The sequence below is a fragment of the Frieseomelitta varia genome, unplaced genomic scaffold (genome assembly GCF_011392965.1).
Source record: "Frieseomelitta varia isolate USP_RPSP 00005682 unplaced genomic scaffold, Fvar_1.2 scaffold_1005, whole genome shotgun sequence".
Lineage (NCBI taxonomy): Eukaryota > Metazoa > Arthropoda > Insecta > Hymenoptera > Apidae > Frieseomelitta > Frieseomelitta varia.
The window spans coordinates 19054-40000 of record NW_025108646.1 but is presented as its reverse complement, the minus strand read 5'-3'; the positions used below and the strand labels follow the sequence as shown (position 1 = coordinate 40000).

General features: G+C 40.2%; 2 protein-coding genes across 3 annotated transcripts in view; both read right to left on the bottom strand.

The window, feature by feature from the left end:
* LOC122529528 (sterile alpha motif domain-containing protein 5) overlaps positions 1-20947 on the bottom strand; it is a 33352-nt gene that overhangs the window by 2446 nt on the left and 9959 nt on the right. Inside the window, exons 3-4 of one of the 2 annotated variants that reach the window (XM_043655868.1) lie at positions 17110-17284; positions 1-564 (exon numbers count right to left, since the gene is read on the bottom strand). The exon at positions 1-564 is cut by the window's left edge and continues 2446 nt beyond it. The gene's annotated coding sequence lies outside the window, so the exon portion shown is untranslated. The remainder of the gene's footprint in view (positions 565-17109; positions 17285-20947) is intronic. The other variant, XM_043655790.1, reaches the window with a different exon arrangement.
* LOC122529461 (SH3 domain-containing protein C23A1.17-like) lies at positions 9962-11261 on the bottom strand. The gene is made up of 2 exons (XM_043655663.1): positions 11154-11261; positions 9962-11021 (listed from the first exon to the last, which is right to left on the bottom strand). The coding sequence occupies exons 1-2, from the start codon at positions 11166-11168 to the stop codon at positions 10092-10094; spliced, it is 945 nt and encodes a 314-aa protein (XP_043511598.1). The 5' UTR covers positions 11169-11261; the 3' UTR covers positions 9962-10091.

Here is a 20947-nt window from a genome sequence, read left to right as displayed (position 1 = left end):
AGCACGCGGTCCAGCGGTACGCGACCAGAGCCTCTCGGTTCGGAGCGCGTGTTTCTATCGCGCGATGCTCCGTTTCACTGCCCTCGGGACATATCGGGAACAATACGTCGAACTCGCTTTCACTGAACTCACGTCGCTCATAATCACGGTGAGCAAAGCGTCATCAGTGCTCGACGGTATACGCGGAACGCGCAACTATGATACACAACACACTACCGCGACGCGACACACGGCTCGACTGACACGAGACATTCGCCAGAGGGAGCTCCACTCGTCTCTTCTCCGTGCCGTGCCCCCACTCCGACGGCCGGCGTACCCCCACCACCGCGCTCCGCCATCCCCACCACCGCGCCACTGGCGGAGGCAACTCGGTCCAGCGAGATCCTGTTGATGCGCTCCTGCGCCGCCAGGATGCAACAGCCGCGTCCTTCGTCCTCTCTTTCCTCTCTTTTTCTCCGCCACGTTCTTTCTCCACTTCGACACGAGTACATTACGCTGCAAAAACCGTGGCTTTATCGTCCCGCAGAAGACGCTGCTTCAGAAAATATCCCATCTTCGAGAATTCTGTAATTCGAACGATGAAAATTTTAGTGGCAAATGAGAGGCAGAACATTGGGGAAGATTAGGGTGAAATTAACCGTAATAAAGATCGGATACTGATGAGTCTCAGCTGGTTTGTAATTTCGTTAGCTACTAAGCGGCGTGTAATTGATAATTTTCCAGTGAAACGTTCTTTTAATTTTTACAGCCTGACAGCCTGTTTCAGTTTAATTAAATATTCACAACATCCGCTGCGACGGATAAAATGTATTTGTTTCCGCGTATCGTTTTGGATTAGAGTAACGAGAAAATGGGATATATGACCGAACGAGGTTGAAGGGATTAATTTTTCAAAATTCTATATAACGTTATTCTTATAAATTTTTATGGTGAAAAGTGTGCGAGTATGGACGAGAATCGTTTCCACGTTTGTGAAATCCTGTATATGCGAATGAAAGAAAAGCTATTGTTTGAATTTAACGAGGGCACCGAACGGATAGAGCGGTAAGTTGATTTCAAGTAGCGATGTTCGTGCCGTGCACACGCCCAGAACGCATTACGCTAGGGAGAAGGAGAGTTAGCATCGATGACTATCTACGAACATCGCAATCAGGGTCTTTGTTAGAATTGTGGCATTTATAAATGAATGCCTAACAGAAATGGTATGAGACTCACGACCCGTCAAGCCAATAATCTATAACACCCTGCCACATAAATGGCTCGTACGCTGCCTATTATATTACGTTCAAACGAAATTAAATTGCATCGAGCAGTGAATGCGACAGGGAAAAAGCCCATTGTCCAACGTTCCTCCGCGTACAGCTACAAATTCTTTTTCTCTTAAAATTATCTATTCACGATGAATGATATACAGAATTTGCACCATTGATACAGTTTACAAAAATCCTTTTGTGGACTAAATTATTATAGCCATAACGTTATAACACATTGCGCGTGATGACAACAAGATATTACTAATAATAATCTAATTAGAATGTCCGATCGACTATTCTGTCCATAAAGTTTATAAAAGTAAAACTTGTCGACTTTGGAATCTAGTACAAGCTATTTTAACTGAAATCCTATCATAAATAGGTAGCGGTATTTATTTTTAAAAAATCATGCTTTTAAAATGAACGTTAATGCATTGAAAATTGTTATTTTTATTTGAAAAATAAATTTAAACTGAAACGAATCGATTTATTATTTACCAGTTTCTAGAACACTTCACACCGTAGAAAACGAGATAGAGAAGTGTCGCTTTAAATTACCATATTGAAACACGTATTTTTAATTATTAAACGCAGTTAAAGGAACAATGTTCCGTTAACACAGTTGATATGTAGGTGATTTCTAAATGTCGGATATAATTAGACGCGTTGGTGTTTAGATATCTCACCGTTCACATTCATAACATCGGTGCTCAAATGACAAGTGACAATGCTAGACGTACAGAACTTTCCTACGGTTATCGTCGGTATTTATGTGAGTAAAGATGGAATTAATTGAATGATCCGCATGGACGTCCTGTCCTGCTATGACGCCAAAGCAGGGAGTGACAAGTAGCTCTCAATAACGTGATATGACATCGCGTGCCATGGACACGAAGGACCCCCTCAATGCAGACCTCGCTATTTCCTCGCTTCGGTCGAGTAATTTGCTTTTGGACCGGGGATGAGATTGAAAGACGAGTTACCTGTCAATATATTAACTCGTTTCCGCAATATGGGGAATTACTACGGGACAGACAATGGATTTGCTTCGTGTGACACCTTCGATGTGCTTATATGCTAATACGATCCTGATTACGCCTAATGTAGATTGAGTTTTCGAAGAAAAAGATAGGTAATTTGGAAATTTAAAGAATTATAGTGAAGGGATTGAGGACAGTGATCGTTGTTTAAATAGTGATTAATTTAATTTATGAAATATTCACTGCTCGCAAAGGATGTGCAAACGGAAGTTTGTGGAAATTTTAAAATTCATAATTGTTGAAAATAGTATTTTACAGTAGCTTTCGTTGTAAGTTAAATGTCATTATCTTTTATTATATAAGATTGTTCTTCACGTTGTGTTAAATTAAGAAAATTGCGAAGCAACAGTATGATTATTTAAAGTGAAATCATTCTCACAACGCTGTTTAAACGTTTCTGATTTAAGTATGTAGAATTCGTTATAGTCGACGACTGTGTCTGATAAAACATGACCTCTGAACGTAAGCAATCACTACATACGTACAATAGTAGGACGAAGCACACTCTCCGTGGATTCGAGTTAAACGCTTGTTTTATCTCTAATTTGTATAATGATGAAACATGGTAGAAATAAAAGCTTATACGGAAGAAGTTTCAGAGCGGGAGTCATGGCGCAATGATAAATTGAATTTACCAGACACGATAATAATGAAAAACAATGTTCGTTTCTCTATTCGTCTTCTTGTTTAATAAATCGTCAATTTTTATCTGCCTCGCTGTTACATTAAATTTCACGTACAAAGTATTAATATTGCTTTTTATTTATACGCGTGGTATCAAAAGAGGCCGATCGTAAAATCGAAGGACGAAGAGTAGTGACATAATTTCGCCGATACTCGATCTATTCGGCTCATTTCCCTCTCTGTGATTTTTATCAATCGCACTTACTATTTTAAATTTCTATCACGTTGCTTGTCATGTTCACGCATTCCGTGCAACGCTGATTCCATTTGAAAATAAATTTAAACAGATTGGTCCGTCTGTCGTTCCGTCCTGTAACTCTTATACGATCTATTGTTTACGAGTACGGTGACGCGGTATTTACGGTATGTTTTACTGTTTCAAAACAACCAATAAAAGCACGCGTCCTGTCCCCATGTGGCGTTGCGCCGCTCGAAAACGCCTGTACTACTGCAACTAGATCTACGGCCTTACGTACACCGTGCTAATAGCACTAGGAAACAACTTTTTATTAGGCAGTGATAGTTTATCGATAACAATGCTCGGGCAGTCAGTCGTTTGGAGAGAAATTAAATAAAATTCTAAAGCAGTATAAACGAGAAACTTTTGGAATGGAATTATTTTGTTAAATAATTGAAGCTTCGACAATAGTTTCAGTAACATGTTATTGTTTAAAAATTCGATAGTTTCCACAGCTTGCCACTTGTTTACTAATGTTTCGTGACACTGATCGAATTTTTGCAAAAATTATTTTACAAATTCCAGTGAATTCTGTTTCAATAGCAATTGTCGATACGTTGCTAAAAGCATCCGGTACTTTCGTTTAATTAAACGTAGTTTTATGTACATGAACGTTTTTTGTTTCTTCTCTTTATTGAATAATTTTTGGAGCACTGTACAGCTGTACAGTTAGCGACATCTATTGGCCGAAGGATCTGCATGTAAGAACGCAGAGTAAGTTTGGTAACGAGTTACGTGCATTCACATCGATCAGGAGATTATATCGCTATAAAATAAAATGTCAATGAATGGTTCGTCACTCAAATTACTATTTAAACTATATTAATATTACTATAACTATATTATATGTCGCGTATGGTTCAACAACCATTCTAACATCTCCTTTAAATTCATATAACGTGAACTATCGTAAATGAGTTTCCATTTTCGAACTTTCCATGATGAAACTACAAGACGCTCAATAAAGAAAGAAGGAGAAAAAAAAAAGATCAAAAACTTTTGAACTACCATTGATAGTACTGAAAAATGCTTAATCAAAGCAGAATTGAAAATCAATAGTTTTAGTTTGAAATGCAGAAATTTATTTTCGCTTTTCACGAGGGAGATTCAATATATTCTCAGTTTCGCGGAATATTCATAACCCCTGATCATGAATTGATACGCGATTTATTCGATCGTTGTGTACCCGATATTTTATTCACTTTCGCGAAACGTTAAATTCCGTTCTACTTTTTTGAACACGGTCGGAAATAGAAGATTCATTATAGAACTTCGATATTGACTTTGATTCGTGTCGCAAACGACGTAGCATTCGATTTTTAAACAGGACAAATTAGACGTTCGTCGACAACGAAATTTGTGTTTGTCTACTTATGTATTAGCCGTAAATTGGCAATGAAGTAGCAGCCAATGGCTCATTAATTTAACGCCACGGCGAGGCGTAGTAATTAGCTAATTCATTTCGCCACTCTTTCGCTCCCGAGGGCGTAAACAGTAAACATCTCGAAGGAAAGTGATTCACGCTGTCGCCAACTAAAACTTAGAAAACAAGCTGGCATTACTCTCCCTAGACGGCGGCGATAAAAAATGAGTTTCCTTAAGCAAAAGTTAAGCGATCTAACTGCGTTTCAGATGTAATTTACTTCATTAGTTTGCGATCTACGTGGTAAACATCCTACAAGCAAGTATCTTAGTTAGTTTCTGCATTTACTTGCCATTAATTCATTTCACGTTGTTCATTTGCGCATTAGATAAGATAAACAGGCGTAGCTAAACGCGAAAGTTATACATGAATATTTCGCAAGGCCCGGACCAACGGCGAAGAAAATAAATGTACATATGTCTGTTTAAATTCTTCCTGTTCGAATCATTTTTACGTATTTGAATAAAAATGTATTCAAATTATTGTAATTTATCAGTAAGCAGACAAAATTAAATTACACGAAAATATGAACTATGATACGAAGATGATGCTCCGATATCAATCGTTGCTCCAAAAGGACGCCATTTGCAAAATGTAAATACCTCGACTAAAGTCTGTTCGAATTTCTGTTGCTGGTACATATAACTCCATTTCCACTTCACGAATTATCATTCGTGCATCAAATACTCAGATACATTCGTACATTAAATTTATAGAAATTAAAACAATCTCGTTAATAACCCTACCAAACATTTCGCAAATTCATACACCCGCGCGCTAAATAAAGCAAACAATTTTTTTGCCGTACGTATAACAGAGGCCATGAATCACGGTTAACGTCCGCGAATCAGATGGCTCGAATTATTACTGCCGAGAACAGCGCGTCTCCGACTTTTACCATTTCGAGGCATAAATCTCGGAGGCGGGGATTCGTAAAAATTCGACGACGACCGTTTCGAGGATACCTTTTCGTTTTATTTATCGCGCTGCGACATCGAACGCTGCGGCGTAACAAGAACGCTCCTCGGAGAGAGAAATCGACATTAACCGGCGATTTGTCTGACTACGAGGTTAAAGAATAACGTGCTTAGCGATGCTGGGAAACAGCGGTCGTAAATAGCAGGGTTCGCGAACCGGTATAAAAGTTGAGCGGGTAGCTGGCGGCTTAAAGCCAGTGGCCGGTTTACAAAAAGCTAGCGGGCATCGTTGGATAAGCGTTATGGGCGTAAATAATCCCCGTTAACTGCCGATATAAAGTCCCAGGCAAAAATTTCGATGCACGAATGCCAGCGGACGCGATGCCTGGCTGTTTGACGCGTCGAGCCACCGTGTTCTATGTAATTAAATGACCAGGCGGTTAGTGTATTTCACGACGGTGTGATTTACTAGTCTCAGACGAATCGTTTTCATTTCGTGTCATTAACACTTTACGCCGCGCAGTTCGTTCTACCAGATTACCGTAACAATTCTGCTCGTTACCGTAACAATTTTTCACCATCGTTCTGCTACATTACATATCATTTCGAATTTTCTCGCTTGGTGTACAGGAATTTTGTAATTGCGCGCGCGGATCCTTTAATAAACTGCGTGCGTACAACTGACGCGCGGAAACGATGTAATATATGTATGTATGTATGTATGTATGTATCTTTGGAACTTTTCGGAGTTCTCGCTGATTTCTCACTGATTTTTCCTTTTGGACAGCCTGATAGGAAGAGCTTGATCCGGAAAAAATGAAACAGAAAAACTTGCTACTTTTCTTCGTGTCTTTCGGAACAAAGACAATGTGTAATCTGTTTAGAAAATATACATTTGTCGTAGATTGAAACGTTTATGTATCGTGAATGTGAAGTGCCTCTGTGTGTTCTTGTTTTGAAATATATCATTCACACGTTTACTAAATATGTACATGTACATATAGTAAAAAGACCTTCTTCACATACTTATACTCCTTCCTATATATATATATTTATATTTATTTTTAGATATAAAATATGAAACATCGTTCCTTTTTCACAAAATGACAATTTATCTTGTCTAAGATAGGCGATAAATTTACTGATGTTCTGTAAGTATATAAAAATTCATTTTTGTTACCGTATCGGTCTATTTACAGACTTCAGAGAAATCGCTTATCTTTGGCAGTATAACACTATGACAAATATATCAAAATCCTTACTCGTATAACACTATGACAAATATATTAAAATCCTCCCACAAGGTTAATAACTAACTGAAATAGTCTCAACATTGACTAATTAATCATTGACTGAAATAATTTCAAGATTAATTAATTAATCATTGATTGAAATGATTTCAAGATTGATTAATTAACCGTTTACTAAAACAATTTCAAGATTGACTAATTAGTCATTGATTGAAATGATCGATTAATGATTGAGTAAGTAATAATTCCATGATTGACTAGTTAATCATAGATTGGAATAATTTCAGGATCGGCTAATTAATCATTGATGGAAATAATTTCGAGATTGGCTAATTAATCGCTGGTTGAAATAATTCCAAAACCGAGTGACTGAAAGAGAGGATTTTGAATCTTGCAATTATATTTATAATTTTAATTAAGGACCGATCCACGGAAGGTTCTATCGCGTCTTCTGAATTCAAGTTTTTAACGGACGGATGAACAATTGATCCTCGTTACAGCGCCGTACGTATAGCTAAAATCAATTGAAACTTATTGTTAGATCGAAGTAGAGAAACTTTCGTCTTCTCCGGTGCACCTTAAATACTGAGAGTGCTAATGATGCTTTGGAATCTGCGTAATTAAGCAGGGGTCCTAGGCGAATAAATCTACCCTGCCCTTAAATCCTTCACGTTAGATAAATGTTTACAATTAGCTTCTACGATCCGCGAATTTCAAATTGCCAATGTCTGCTCTCCCCAAGTAATAAAACAATGCCCCTGCAAATATTAAAACGAGCGCGTCGATTGTCTGTGCAGAGTAAAAACACACAGACGCACACGCACGCGAAGAATAAAAGATGGAAGATTTCTGTTTTCGTTGGAAACGAGGCAGCAACGCGGAAGACGGATACAAACTGATCGACACGAAAGACATATTATAAATTGAACCGAACGATCAAAGGGAACCACGTCAAAAGAGAATGCATTAATGGTAATACGATTGAAGTAAAATTCGTTGCGTCACAGGCATTAAGGATATTAATGTAAACAGGACGCTGAAATACTTTCGACGGTAACGGGTATTCATTGATCATTGCAAATACGTGATAATAAATCGTATCGCGATAAGGAAATGTGCGTCCGTTCCAATAATTCAATTGCGACGCGTAATTTCTGTAATGCACCTACCGGGAAAATTCAACTAAAGAATCTGAATCGAGGAAAATTATCGCAGCGCCCGACGTTCATACATATTGATCGGTCTGTAATTAATTTGCTTTCGCTTTTCAATCATTCTATCAGTCCTTGCAGCCACATCTTAATTACGCACGATAACTACCAATTGAACACGCAGATAGGCTAATCATTAAAATAACAGCGCGTTGCTGCCTCGGTGATGTAAACAGTGAGTAGGAAACGATCCGAGACGAGAGTGTCTACGAGTGTCTCTCCAACAGAATCGAAAGAGAATCAATGAAAAATGAAATTTCACTTTTGGTGAAAAACAAAGTGACCCCGACCGTTAGAATGCAAAGATTAATAAAAATTCGAGTAGAATTTACGGGAGACTATATTCTGAAATTTCATTAGCACGGTCACACATTGTTCAACGAGACTAGATTTAACACGTACTGTACGCTTGAATTGCAGGCAATTCGTGTTAAATACTAATTTCTTGCAAACTATAAACTTTGCATTAAGTGTAAATCATATCATTCGTGCCTCGAACAAGAAAAATTCTTCCGTCGTTGATACTTATTCCGCAAATAGAGAAATTTCCTTCCTGGCCTCCGAGCCAATTCCCAAACAAATTTCCAGGTTGCACGTCTAATCTCGTAGTATAAGTATACCTTATATAAGTACACCACAAAGTATACCTTTCGTTCGAAACACGCGCGTCCGCGAAGTGATATCGGCGGGTAGTTTAACGACACTTCAACCCCCGGGAACCGTAACGTGCAAGGAACGTGCAAGTTGTTCATTTCTGGCAAGTATGGATAAAGAAGGAGTGGCCTCCTAGTTGGAAAATACTCCGGTTAATTCAGAGGAGGCCCGGTAGAAGTTGTAAAATAGCGCGTGACTGTCAGTTCTGTCGGCGAAAAAAGAGAGAAAAAAGAAAAAAAGAAAAAAAATGAAGAAGTGGACAGGAGTCGGGTGTGCGGATCGCTCGTGTGCGTGGACGCGCGAGCTTGCCGAGAGAAACTCGTGGGAGTTTGTTGAAATACGAGCGGGTATGTATGTACGTCTGTCTACGACTACAGATGCCATTGCAAAGATGGCGGTAGGCAACTGAAAAAGTACACAACCGCGGGCCTTCTAGTGGGAAACGAAGGGTGGTTGTGAGGCCAGAAGTGGGGACGAAAAACCAAGGGTGACTTGAAATAGCGTGTAATGGCATACCTAATGTACGTGTAAGCTGCTTAGTAGAAACTGAATTAAAACTTCGAATCGTTATATTTCGTCTTGTTTCATCATCAGGGTCTGACCGTCTGAAATATTGCGAAAGTTCCTGGCGAAGCTACGAACGTGACATGTTTGCTGGTATAATTAACAATTGAACCTAAAACCGACCAACAATGTAATTTTCGTAAAAATTCGAAACGGTGTGTTTCTGGAGATTTTTCGCAAGATTTGTGCTCACTGTTGAATGAACAAATTTTTTCCTACGGTTTGAAACCGTATTATTTCTCTGGTTTTATATTTTAATGATCGGCGGTTTCACATTTTAATGGTTGGTGGTTTTAACGTTAATTGATCTGGTCGTATAACGATTTTTCACGTTATAATTTTATAGGATAAAGTTGGCGCACGTGTGTGGAAGAAGGACGGATAATTGATTCACGGGTTATTTTTTTGGCTCCAGTTTAAGTGAAGATTTTAATTAACGCATAACCTTTATTAAATCTTGTGAAGTTCGTCTCTCCGCCAACTTTCAAGATCGTAATATGCGAAAGATATTAAAATTTATATGCGTTTCTCCATCTAGGAGTTTAATAAGGACAACGTATAAAGATCGACGTAACGTGCGTAAATGTACAAGTTACACGTCACACTGCGAAACGCACGACGAAAAAAGTCGCGCTGGAACATCAAAGAATATCAAAGAATATCAAAGAATATCAAAAAATATCAAAGAAAAAATTCAAAGAAGAAGCGTGCTTGTATGAAAACGTATTGTAAATATTTTTATTTCTTCACAGTTTGCTTAGTAATTTTACTTCGTTTTACAACACTGTTTCCGCTTTAGGAATAATTCATCGTTCGTACAGTATTACACAACTTGTCGTCGGTGTAACTGGGCAAATTTAAACGAACAGTCGCTTCGAAGGCACAGGATACGAGTATCCATCATTGGCGGAGGCGGCCGATAGCGACGACGAAACCGATCCACTTGCGAATCCACTGCTGTAGCTCGACACTCCGTTTGATCTGACGGGCACGCTGAGAGAGCTCAATGAGAGTCTACCTGCAGGAACGTGGTGGCTCGACGTTTGACTCGGGTAACTGGCCGAGTTGAATGAGACACCGACGGAGGGTACGGATTGGACGACCGTGCTTGGCACGCCGTAAGACGTGCTAGGTACACTGACGGGTCCCGTGGACAGAGGTACCGAGGCGGTTTGAATCGATGCGCTGTGGACTGACGAGAGACTGGGGAATCCGTAGCTCGAACTTGGTACCGAGACAGGAGCAGAGGCGCTGAAAGCCGGGAGAGGTGCAGAGACTGGTACACCGTAAGTTGGCGCTGGAACGGAGATAGGAGCAGAGTACGATGGGACTGGGGCAGCGACTGGAGCGGAATACGTTGGAAAAGAGACGGGGACAGGAGCAGGAGAAGGAACAGGGACAGCAAGTGGCGCAGGAGGAGGAACAGGAAGAGCAACTGGCGCAGGAGCAGCGACTGGAACGGAAACAGGTGCTGGAGCGGGGACAGAAAAGGCAACTGGTGCTGGAACAGGGGCGGGAGCTGAGTAAGATGGAACTAGCGCAGGAGCAGGAACTCCATAACTTTGCTCAGAGTAAGAGGGGACGCTGTAGGACGAGCTTGGAACGGAAGAAACCACGTAGGGTCTTTTAACGGACGTTACACTGGATACAGGTGGAAGATACTTTGCAGAAGAGTCTACTCCTAGTGCGTCGAAGTCATTGTTGCCTCCGATAAGACCACGCTTCGCCAGCTTCTTTGCAGGCTCGGTCGCGCTGATGGCGATCAACGAGGCGACGAGCAAAGGAGTCTGAAACGAAAGAAAGTGATTTAGATATGCGATAGGGGGCAATTTTTTTTTTTTTTTTAACGAAGAAGAGTAAGTTAATTTCGTGAACTGAAACAAGCGTGAAAATATTCGATTAGATCAACTGCTACTTACTACGAAGTTGTACATGATGTAGTTTGGTTAGGGAATGGAGTCGAAGTGTGGTCCAGACGAAAAATTCGTCGGTTTTTATACGGTGACACGACACGTGGAGATTCCTTTCACTGAGAGGATGATGCAGAGAATCCCCCAAACTTTTCTACGTGAACCTATGTGAAACCTTACGTTACGAAGATACGTTGTGGCCCAAACATTCGTCACGTTGACAAAAATTACATTTCACTCACTCGTTTAGCTTGATTATTCAGTAACTGATAGCGTGATCAACACGAACTCAAGTAGACATTCTCTTTTCACTTCTCGCTTGTGAGAACTTTTACGTAAAAACCTACGTTCGTTGATAAAATTGTGCTGATGTTGTTAAATTAAAGAAAATAACTTCCAATTTTTTTTTGGTGCACTTTCACACGTTTCTTACAAATCACGATTAAACGATGCATTCGATAAACCTAATAGCTCTGCATATAGAAAACAATCAATGTCATCAATGATGACATACCGTTTCCAATAGCGGGAAATGTCATGTACACGTGCCATAATTACTCCAGCAATTCAACAGGCTTGTCAACCCACTCGTAAGGGGAAATAGAAATATTTATTACTATAGTTTAATCTGCAAAAGTTTATATTAATTCCAGAAATTGTCATGCATCGCGATGCGCGACCGTTTGTCGCAACAATTTTTCACGTCAATAAAAACGTTGGGAAATCACCGGCAATTTATCGAATCACGTTCTCACGATATAGTTATTTGATCGAGTTATTTCATACGTTGTATAATCACGATCCATCGTGATTTATCGTCCCTCAATCCATAATTCTTTCGTTGTTTCGTTAATTGCAAGAAATTTACGCAGATCGTCTCATTACGTCACTGTAATTTAGCACTCGCATTCTCTCTCTGACGAACACTCGAACAAAATTGGTAGCTCTGTTGCTGGATCGTTTAACAATCACGAACGCAGAGTCACGCCACAGTACAATGTGATCAAAAGTCGCGTACGACTGTTAGAGAATGTAAAACATACGTTTTGCCGAATTATGCAAATTGCCCACCTACAGGAAGTTCCGCACGTTCTAAGTAGCCAGCTATTCGTGACTTTGCGAATGACGTTATATAACGTGCGAGGAACAAGATCCAGCCTCCACCTCGTTCTTTTTTTCGTCGTTCGAAATTTACGACAGAGTCAATGGGAGAGGCAAGGTGTATGACTCTTTTGACAAGCCAGGTTATTCTCGCGCACGTGTTGTACTCTGAGATGAGCGTCTAGGCTATTACCTAATATTATAAACATATTGTTTCGATACGGCATTTGGCCAGTGTCGCTCGTCATAATTAGTCAATTACTCGTTAAAAGCCATATCCATCATCATTCTAATGTTTGACATTGCGCAATGCTTTCTGCTGCGATTAACCTCGTTTCCCCTTTTCTCTTTTTTGTTTCTCTCTCTCTCTCTCTCTCTCTCTCTCTCTCTCTCTCTCTTTGTTCGTTTCAAACGAAATGAACGATCGTATACATCGGAACGATCTTAAAAAAAAGTGACAGGTTGCGAGAAGCGAAATATCTCACGAGTCAAGGATAATATTTCGGAAGATTTTTAACGAGTTCGTGGACGTGCAAGTGTGTGTGAATATTCTTGAGAATATAATAATGATATCGTGGCGTGCTGTATGCTACAGTGATACGAGCATTTTAAACTGCGGAGAAATCAATTATCCGAAATTTATTGGAAATAGAACCGTGACCTGAATCTCGCAGGCTGATCGAGTCTGACTGAAACTTGAGAGAAAATAGTCGCTCTCTTGATCAAAAAATTTTACCTAAACTATTGATTTTTTTTTTTTTAATTATCCAATTGTTTCTTTAGAGCAATTACTAAATATTTCTTACAATCGCAGCAAATGACATGGGAGTAGAAATACCAATATATATATATTTTTATTTTTGCTTCGAAGAGGATCATTTTACGTCGGAGATTTCAGATTCACCACAGAGTTCGTCTGTTTCTGTCACCTCGTTTGTGTTTGCATCTGGCACTAATTCGCTTGCGCTGTTTCGTTTGATACTTCAGACACGTAGTTTCTTTCATCCGCGGCGCGCGCAGGACACGCGCGTCAACCGTCTTTGATAACAACATGCTTTGAAACTTTGCTTAATTCCTCGCAATGCGGCAAGACTCAAGGAGGGCCCCTCTCTTATTTAGTCAACCCCCCTCCTCCCCCCTCCCAGTGAATTAGCAAGTTTAATTAACCGACATAGTTTGCACATTGTTGCACCACTTGCCCGCATAATATTATAAATTGCACTTAATGAATATAAAGAACGCGGAGAGGGCGGTGTTTAATACCCTCGGCAGGTACTGTCTCGTATCACAATGATGTTGATTAATTACACGTAGAATGAAAACGTCAACCGTAACTTGCCGTATTTATATAAGGTTAACGAGATGTAAATTCAATGCAAATACGACGAACTGCAAACATTCGAAGTGGCTGGAAAATGATCGATTGCGACGTAATCTGATTCAATTTGACGGAAATAATGTATCGGAATTGATACCGAGGGTGTGAGTGAAACAATTACGAAACAATTGCGAAATAACGGCGAGAGCCGATACGATATGTATTTTAAACGTCGGTTGCTGCGAGAACGCAAAGTTGGCCAGGTTTAGTGTAAACGCGTCTTCAATCAGCGTTCGACTAAACTGTTCTGTCAACTGTACAAGCAACCGTACAGAAGGCCCGATTTGGTGATTGATGCTTATCGTTTCGATACTGCGTCAGCCTAGGTTATCGAATCTCCAGTAACTACGTTTGACAATGAATCGCCCGGCGTTGCTCGCTTTCCACCGTGATCTCCATTATTCCTAATTCCCGAATCGACGTCCCGCGAATTTTCATGTAAACGTAACGAACATAAATCGAACACGAACAACGTTGAATTTCGAAAATTAACATTTACCCTCGACACTTTTGTCTTCTATCTTTCTCTCGAGCTTGAAAATTCATCCGAGCGATCGATCGATCCGCGTCGCCATTAGCAATCCAACAGCGTGGATCCAAAATTATACGTCACCGGTAAAACTGCGATTAAACTACCGAGCCAATTTACCCTCGCCGGCTTATTTCGAATGCACCAGTTCATACGGAACGCGTTACGCCGGATAGAACGCAATTTGTTATGAAATAATGGGATACTCTAGCGGACGAGGGTGCGAAAACTTCAGCCCCTCCCCCTCGCCCTATTTTAATACGATTTTCTAGTTAGCAGCTTCTCCGAAGAATTCTCGTTTACAGGCGTTACGAAGATTTATTTCCTCCCATTCTGTATTCAGGTATTCACGGATGAACTTGTCTGCAGGCAGGTTGAAAAAAAAAAAGGATAATAAAAAGAAACGAAAGAAAGAGAGAGAGACAGAGAGAGAAGGCAGAAGGTAAATTGAGACATATTCCCATAGAAACGTGTAAAGCACGGTCGATGCAGAAAAGGGAGCTAATGTCAGAGATTAGAGGTAATCCGTTCTGGCTGGCAATCGCCGAAGAGGACCCTCGTTCACAAGCTTCGATCTAGATACCCGCCGCGACCTTTTTACATTTCCGCCCCCTCCCCCCTTTTTTTCTAGACAGGATATATTAAAAGGAATTATGGAGGGCGTTTCAGGTGACAGAGACATTAAGACTACGCAAGCCCTTAAGTACACAGTGCCAACGGTAATTACGCTAATTACAGACTCGTTAAGATTTCTTTCTCTTCCTTTTTTTTTTTTTTTTTTTTTTTTTTATAAATACCCTGGCCGCCTTCGTTTCCCTTCCACCTTGGCCTGCAATCTTCGAGGAAAGATTGAAAGGCACGAGATCTGGCGTATTTACCGACTTCTTGAAATTCTACCTCTTGTCACGTTTGTTCTACGCTCTCTCGTAGGCGAACACGCTCGAAGGCCGATGCGCGTGGTCTTCGGATATTAAATCCTTTTCCCCGGAGCTAATGGATGTTTGATAAATATCACAGAGTAAAACTCGGCCAAATCACTCGTAAACTCGTATTTTACGTGTAATGTAACTTTTTGGGTAAAAATCAGAAGAAGTCAGTGTTTTCTTTTTCCTTTTTTTTTTTTTTTTTTTCTTTTTTCTTCTACTCTTAATGGAATCGTCAGTTGAGCAGAGCGTATGTTGTACAAAATACCGTAAAGGTCCAAACAAGTTATTATTTCAACCTTTTAACGACATGTTAAAATTAATTTTCAAAGAAATATTTTATTTGAGATTAAATAAAATACTTTATTATGATTAATTTATCCATGAATTTATAATAATATTAATATAATATACAGAATAATTTTTTTTATATTATTTACTATAAGATTAAATATTTATCCAATTTTTAATTATTAGATTCAATAAATAATTATTCTATATTAGGAATAATAATAATAAGAATAATAATATTTAATTATTTTATTTAATAATAATAACATAATATTTAATTTAATAATAATAATTAATTTCTCTTATTGGTTCCGATGTTACGTAACTGTATATCTTCGAAGAATTATTTCTTCCTGATCGTTTGAATTTCAGAAGGTAGAGCTAAGATCAATCAAACGAAAGTGAGAAATTCAATTATATTTTATTTGAACGCGAACAAGCGTGGCAAATTTTCGAAATTTTTTCAAACGGATCTGCAGCATTGTCGCGATTTATTTTGTACGAGTGAAATCAGGCTGGCGTCGAACTTGTAAGATCAAAGTGTCGCGGCGCTTAAAAGTATCTCGATTAATTATTCATGAGACGAATCCCCCATAGGCGTGTCGATCAGTTTAGTGAAAGTATGCTATATATAAATATAGAAAGAAACGTCGAGGAGCGAGTTTAATCGGTGAATTTCAAACGACCGGCTAAACAGCCAGCATCGGCGAAGATAATTCTGAGAATTCTTCCTCTGTGCATAATTAAAGCGTATATATCTCCTAGACGATCGTGACCACTTTGGGACCACTTTCACCTTCAACGCGAGTCCATTCGCGCTGTTACGTGATCAATTCGAAGTGAATAAAATCGGAGAAGTCACGAAAAGATGTAGCCTCTCCCCGAAAGTCTATAAATTCATATTTTGAACGAGAAGAGAAACGGAATGAAACATTCCTGCATATCAAAGGAGATGAAATTTCAAAAATAATTAGTCGATTCCTCGAGCAGACGATTCTGCAATCGTAGATTCCGCGATTAAACAGCAACAACAAAATTTCGACAAAATTTCAATTCCCGAAAAGCGTACGTAGTCCGAAGCTTTGTCCAGTTCTTTTCAATGGTTAAATTCACAGACGAGTGAAAATTCAAATAAAAAAAAAAAAAAAAAAGCGAGAGCAAGAAACCACTGAGAAGATATAATTTCGAAAATTCTCGGCGAGACGAAACTTAACCATGCACGTATCGCTTTTCTTCGGTCCGTTCTCGTTTCTTTAACCAAGGCCAAGGTGGCCAACTAAACAAATAACGAACAAGCACAAAAGGCGTCGTCGTCGTTGGAAAACGGCGAGATGAAAAAAAATATCCCCCCCCCCCCCCCCTCCCCGCAAGAAGTTGAGGACACATCGAGACACATCGTTCCTACACCGGCACTTTTGCGCCGCGACGTGGCAGGCAAATTGCGAGGTGGTGGCAATCAAACTTGTCCGCGAACGACGAGTCCCGAAGTCGTGAGGACACGGAACGAGGCGGGGACGTTCACGAGCGCGTGTATTCGCGCGCGTCGGGATACATATATCGATAAGAGGAGGACGAAAGGGTACCGGGTGCAGGTTGGAGGATTCCCCGTCCGAGGATGGCTTTTGCGTAAAAAGTTTCGCTGACAAACAGACGCCGGCTGAATTTCTGATCGGCTCTCGTCAAGTAACTTCCCCCCTCCCCCCGCCGCGTTCCGTCGAATTGGAATCGAAGTAAGCTGTTTACCGATAAAAGGGAACCTCGACTTCGGCATTTATCCGGTGGCTTCCGATTCGTTAAAATCGACTCGGCGTCGACTCGGAGACCCCTCGGAGAAGCCTCGGCAGCTGTGTTTTGATTTTATTGGAAATCATCCTGCCTCCCATCCCTCTGATGACGTTGGCCCAAACTTATATCCAAGCTGAAACGAAGTAATTAGGATCTTAGATATGTAGTTTCGCCGAAGTTGCGAGATTAAGTTAATACACGGTGAGTTGTATTTTTCGAACTTCGCCGACGAGAAGTTGATCAATATCTTCGTGCTTCGCTTCGGACAACTGCTATTCAGAAGTTTTTAATTCGCTGCGGGACGTGTACTTTTTTCTTTTTTTTTTTTTGATAGATAAAAGGGACAATTTGGTGTTTCGACAGCGGATATTTCACGATATTGAATTTGCCATTCTCTTCGGAAGAAATTTCTAGAGACAAGTTGAATGAGAAAGGAAGAATTTTTACAAGTAGCGCGAGATCGATAATTGGTATATATCCGTGAACAGAAAATGTAACAATGGTGCATTATTATTCCTGACAATGCAATGTTATCAGTTTTCGTAGAACCGGAGTACACACAATAGCATCTACGCAAGATAACAGATTTCTCCCGCGCATCCAGATTTCCTGGAACAACTAGTATCTCTTTCAACTCTTCCATTCGGTAGTACAAGGATTAGAATCGATCCACCTTGAAAGAATTTATTTCTTCTTTATATTCGTGTTACATTTGCAATCAGTTATGTTTATCAACTGTGATTATTAATTGTCGATATTGACAAAATAGAGACTGCTTCTCATGAAATCAAATAACTCTGCGAAACATTTCTACGTGACAATTTTTTCTTAACATTAAGATGGCACTAACTTCAATTTCGCGTTTTTATACATTTAGTGTATGACAAAGTGATTGAAGCTCACACAGTGACAGAGATTAATTTAATTATTTAGTCTGCGTTTTGGTTCCACACGTGCACAGAAAGACTTCACGCGACTATTTTCGGATGTAAAAATGTGGCGCCATCCGACAATTCGGTGGAAACAGCATTTCCCGAATATTTTAGCCCGAGTTTTTATCAGTTCTCCTTCACGGCTCGATGCGACCCCCTGGGAACACCGACAAGTTTCCGTAAATTGCCAACAATTCGTGGAATTGCTCCATAACCGAAATGAATTCCGACTGGGAAACGAAGGAGCGCGGCATAAAACGCGACCGGCGAACTTGTATCGATTCGCAATCGCTTTAAAAAGAACGAACTTTCCTCAACTGGAAAACTCCTGGCGAATGCCGGGTGCTATTTCAGGGATGAATTAATTAAATTTGATCTTCAATAACACTGGGACATCGACGACGAAATCGGCACTCGGCGTTGAAAACTTTCGATATTGAGATCGAAGAGTTTTGACATTGATAGCCTGGAGATCCTGGGAACAAACTTTCGAATAAAATTAATTGCCGAATTGGTATTTAGTGTCGAAAAAGAAAAAAAACTCGTCGAACTGAGAATTTTTAAATATTGATAGTCACTCTGGAGATTCGAAATTTTGCAACTGTATTTTTAACAGTTTGATACTCCAAATGAAATTGCAGACATTTCTCACGCATCCAGTTGTCAAGTGACAATTCAATGAAAATGATTTTGCAATTGTACACGCGTGTCATTTGAAACGAAGCATTCATTAAAGGCGTGGCTGAAGTTGTATTGAAACATTGCGGTACGAGTTTTTGATAGAATAGGCGAACAGGACCAGAGGTGGGAGGGAGGGGGAGGGAGAGAACCAAAAGGGAGAAACAAATTGCTGGGCCTGTTCAAGTGGCTCGGTTTGAATTTCGCGCTAAGAGTCCTCGGGGAAAAAAATTTCGTCTCAGCGAAACCATCGTGATTGACGAAGCGTTAATCCTCGAAACGACTCACTAAAAAGCACTTTGTCTCCCTGCCTCCTCGAAAATTTTCTTCTTCTGCAAGATAAGAAGCGCTGATGAACGCCCCGAACCGGCCGCTGACGAATGTCTCGTCGCTTTGACAATTTGAGCGAATCCTCCTTTGTACAGAACAAGGACGAACCAGAGCTTTCGTGGATCACTCAGCGGAGTCGAAAGCAATTCTAATGAAAGCGTCTTTCGTTTTCTAAAAATATTACATATAATGGGGTTGTCAACTGCAAATATAGTTTATCGATTATCAACTGATGGAGTTAGAGATCGTAGTATTTGCAGATTGGAACACTGTCAAATCGTTAATTTAGAACGATCGTAAAGAGAATTTGTGAAACTTTCATTCTTCGACGAGAATATCGGAAATAAAATCAAGTGTTAGAGTAGGTTAGCAAATCGTAGTACTAGCAAATTAATTTATCGCTATTTGGAATATTGTCCGATCGTGCTAAATATAAATGTAAAGTAACAGTAGAGAGTTTATAAAGCTTCATTCGTCAACGAAAATCGAAAATATCGAGCATTAGAATAGATTAGGAGTCGTAGTATTTATTGTTAATCAGATTAATTTATTGCCATTTTGGATATTGCCCAGTCGATCTAAATGTAAATATAAAACAGCTAGAACGATGGAAAATTTATAAAGCTTCGTTCACCGACGAAAACCAGAAGTACCAGAAGAATTGAAATAAAATCACTAAAATGGACCGTCGATCACTAAAATCGATGCAAGCTGGATAAGAGAGACTTATTCCGCGCGAATATTATATTCCAGATATCTCGCTGATTATGTCCAATCATTAAAAATTCAAGCATTCAAAGTACTAAAAATCCTTCGGCGATAATAATAGGATACGATAATCGTGAAAATGTGTCACGCAAGAATTCAACTTTTAAAAATGGCGCTTCGCGCGTGCGAGAAGACACGCGGGCAGAAATATTACGACGAATAACTCTTGCACACGTTTCGTTGCAACCGTGTGTGACACGCGGTAACTGCGGCGATTTATCGTGGCGAAGGGGATACGCCAGATCTGGTATTTGAATCCGCGAACTGCACTTTTCTGTTTCTTTTCCGTCTGCGTCGACGGCCATTTAAAACAGGATTATCGTTCTCTAATTAGCCGTGTTTGCCTCCGGCCTCTGTTGATTTCTCGTCGGACGTAAGGAGATCAAAGGGGGCATCGACGGGAAAACGAGGAAAACGTTACGAGAACCCGCATACGGTATTTGGCATTATAACGTTACAACTCGTTACAGTGTCTGGCATCAGGAGGGCTTCATTGTGAAGCTCGGTACTCTAGACATTGTAGACTGATGCCTCAGCTTAATTGGAGTGTTACATACTCCGTTTTCCCTCAACCACTCCCCGCCGAGTTCTCCGCTGGCGTTATAAGTAGGAGACTGTGCCGGTGTGCCTGCCGCTGAACTTGTTACCAATGTGACGACGCGTTTTCGTTCAGCGATCTTAATTACGACCGGTCGACGAACCAAGAACAATATATTCGCGGCCGATTATCTTCTAACTCGTTCCAGCATCGCCCGGTTGATTAACACGCCGAGGCGTTCACGCGTAAACCGCTCGCTTCATTTCCTTTCGATTCTGTTCAGCTGCTGTTTCTTCGCTTCCTCTCGAATTATGTCGACGCTTCACGATGGTGACAGATCCATCGTGTCATCAATCTCGTTTCTTGCGAGGAACGTTTCTCAAGTTTGTCTCGCGCGCGATCTCGATGGAATTTTCGACGGGGTTTTCTGGGTTTTCGGGGGGGAGGGGTGGGGGGATTTTTTCACCCGGCGTGGAATACTTCTCGCGCTCGTGCAAATTGTTTTCATTTGCGTTTAAGCTCGATATGTACGAGCAATCTCGAGACACTC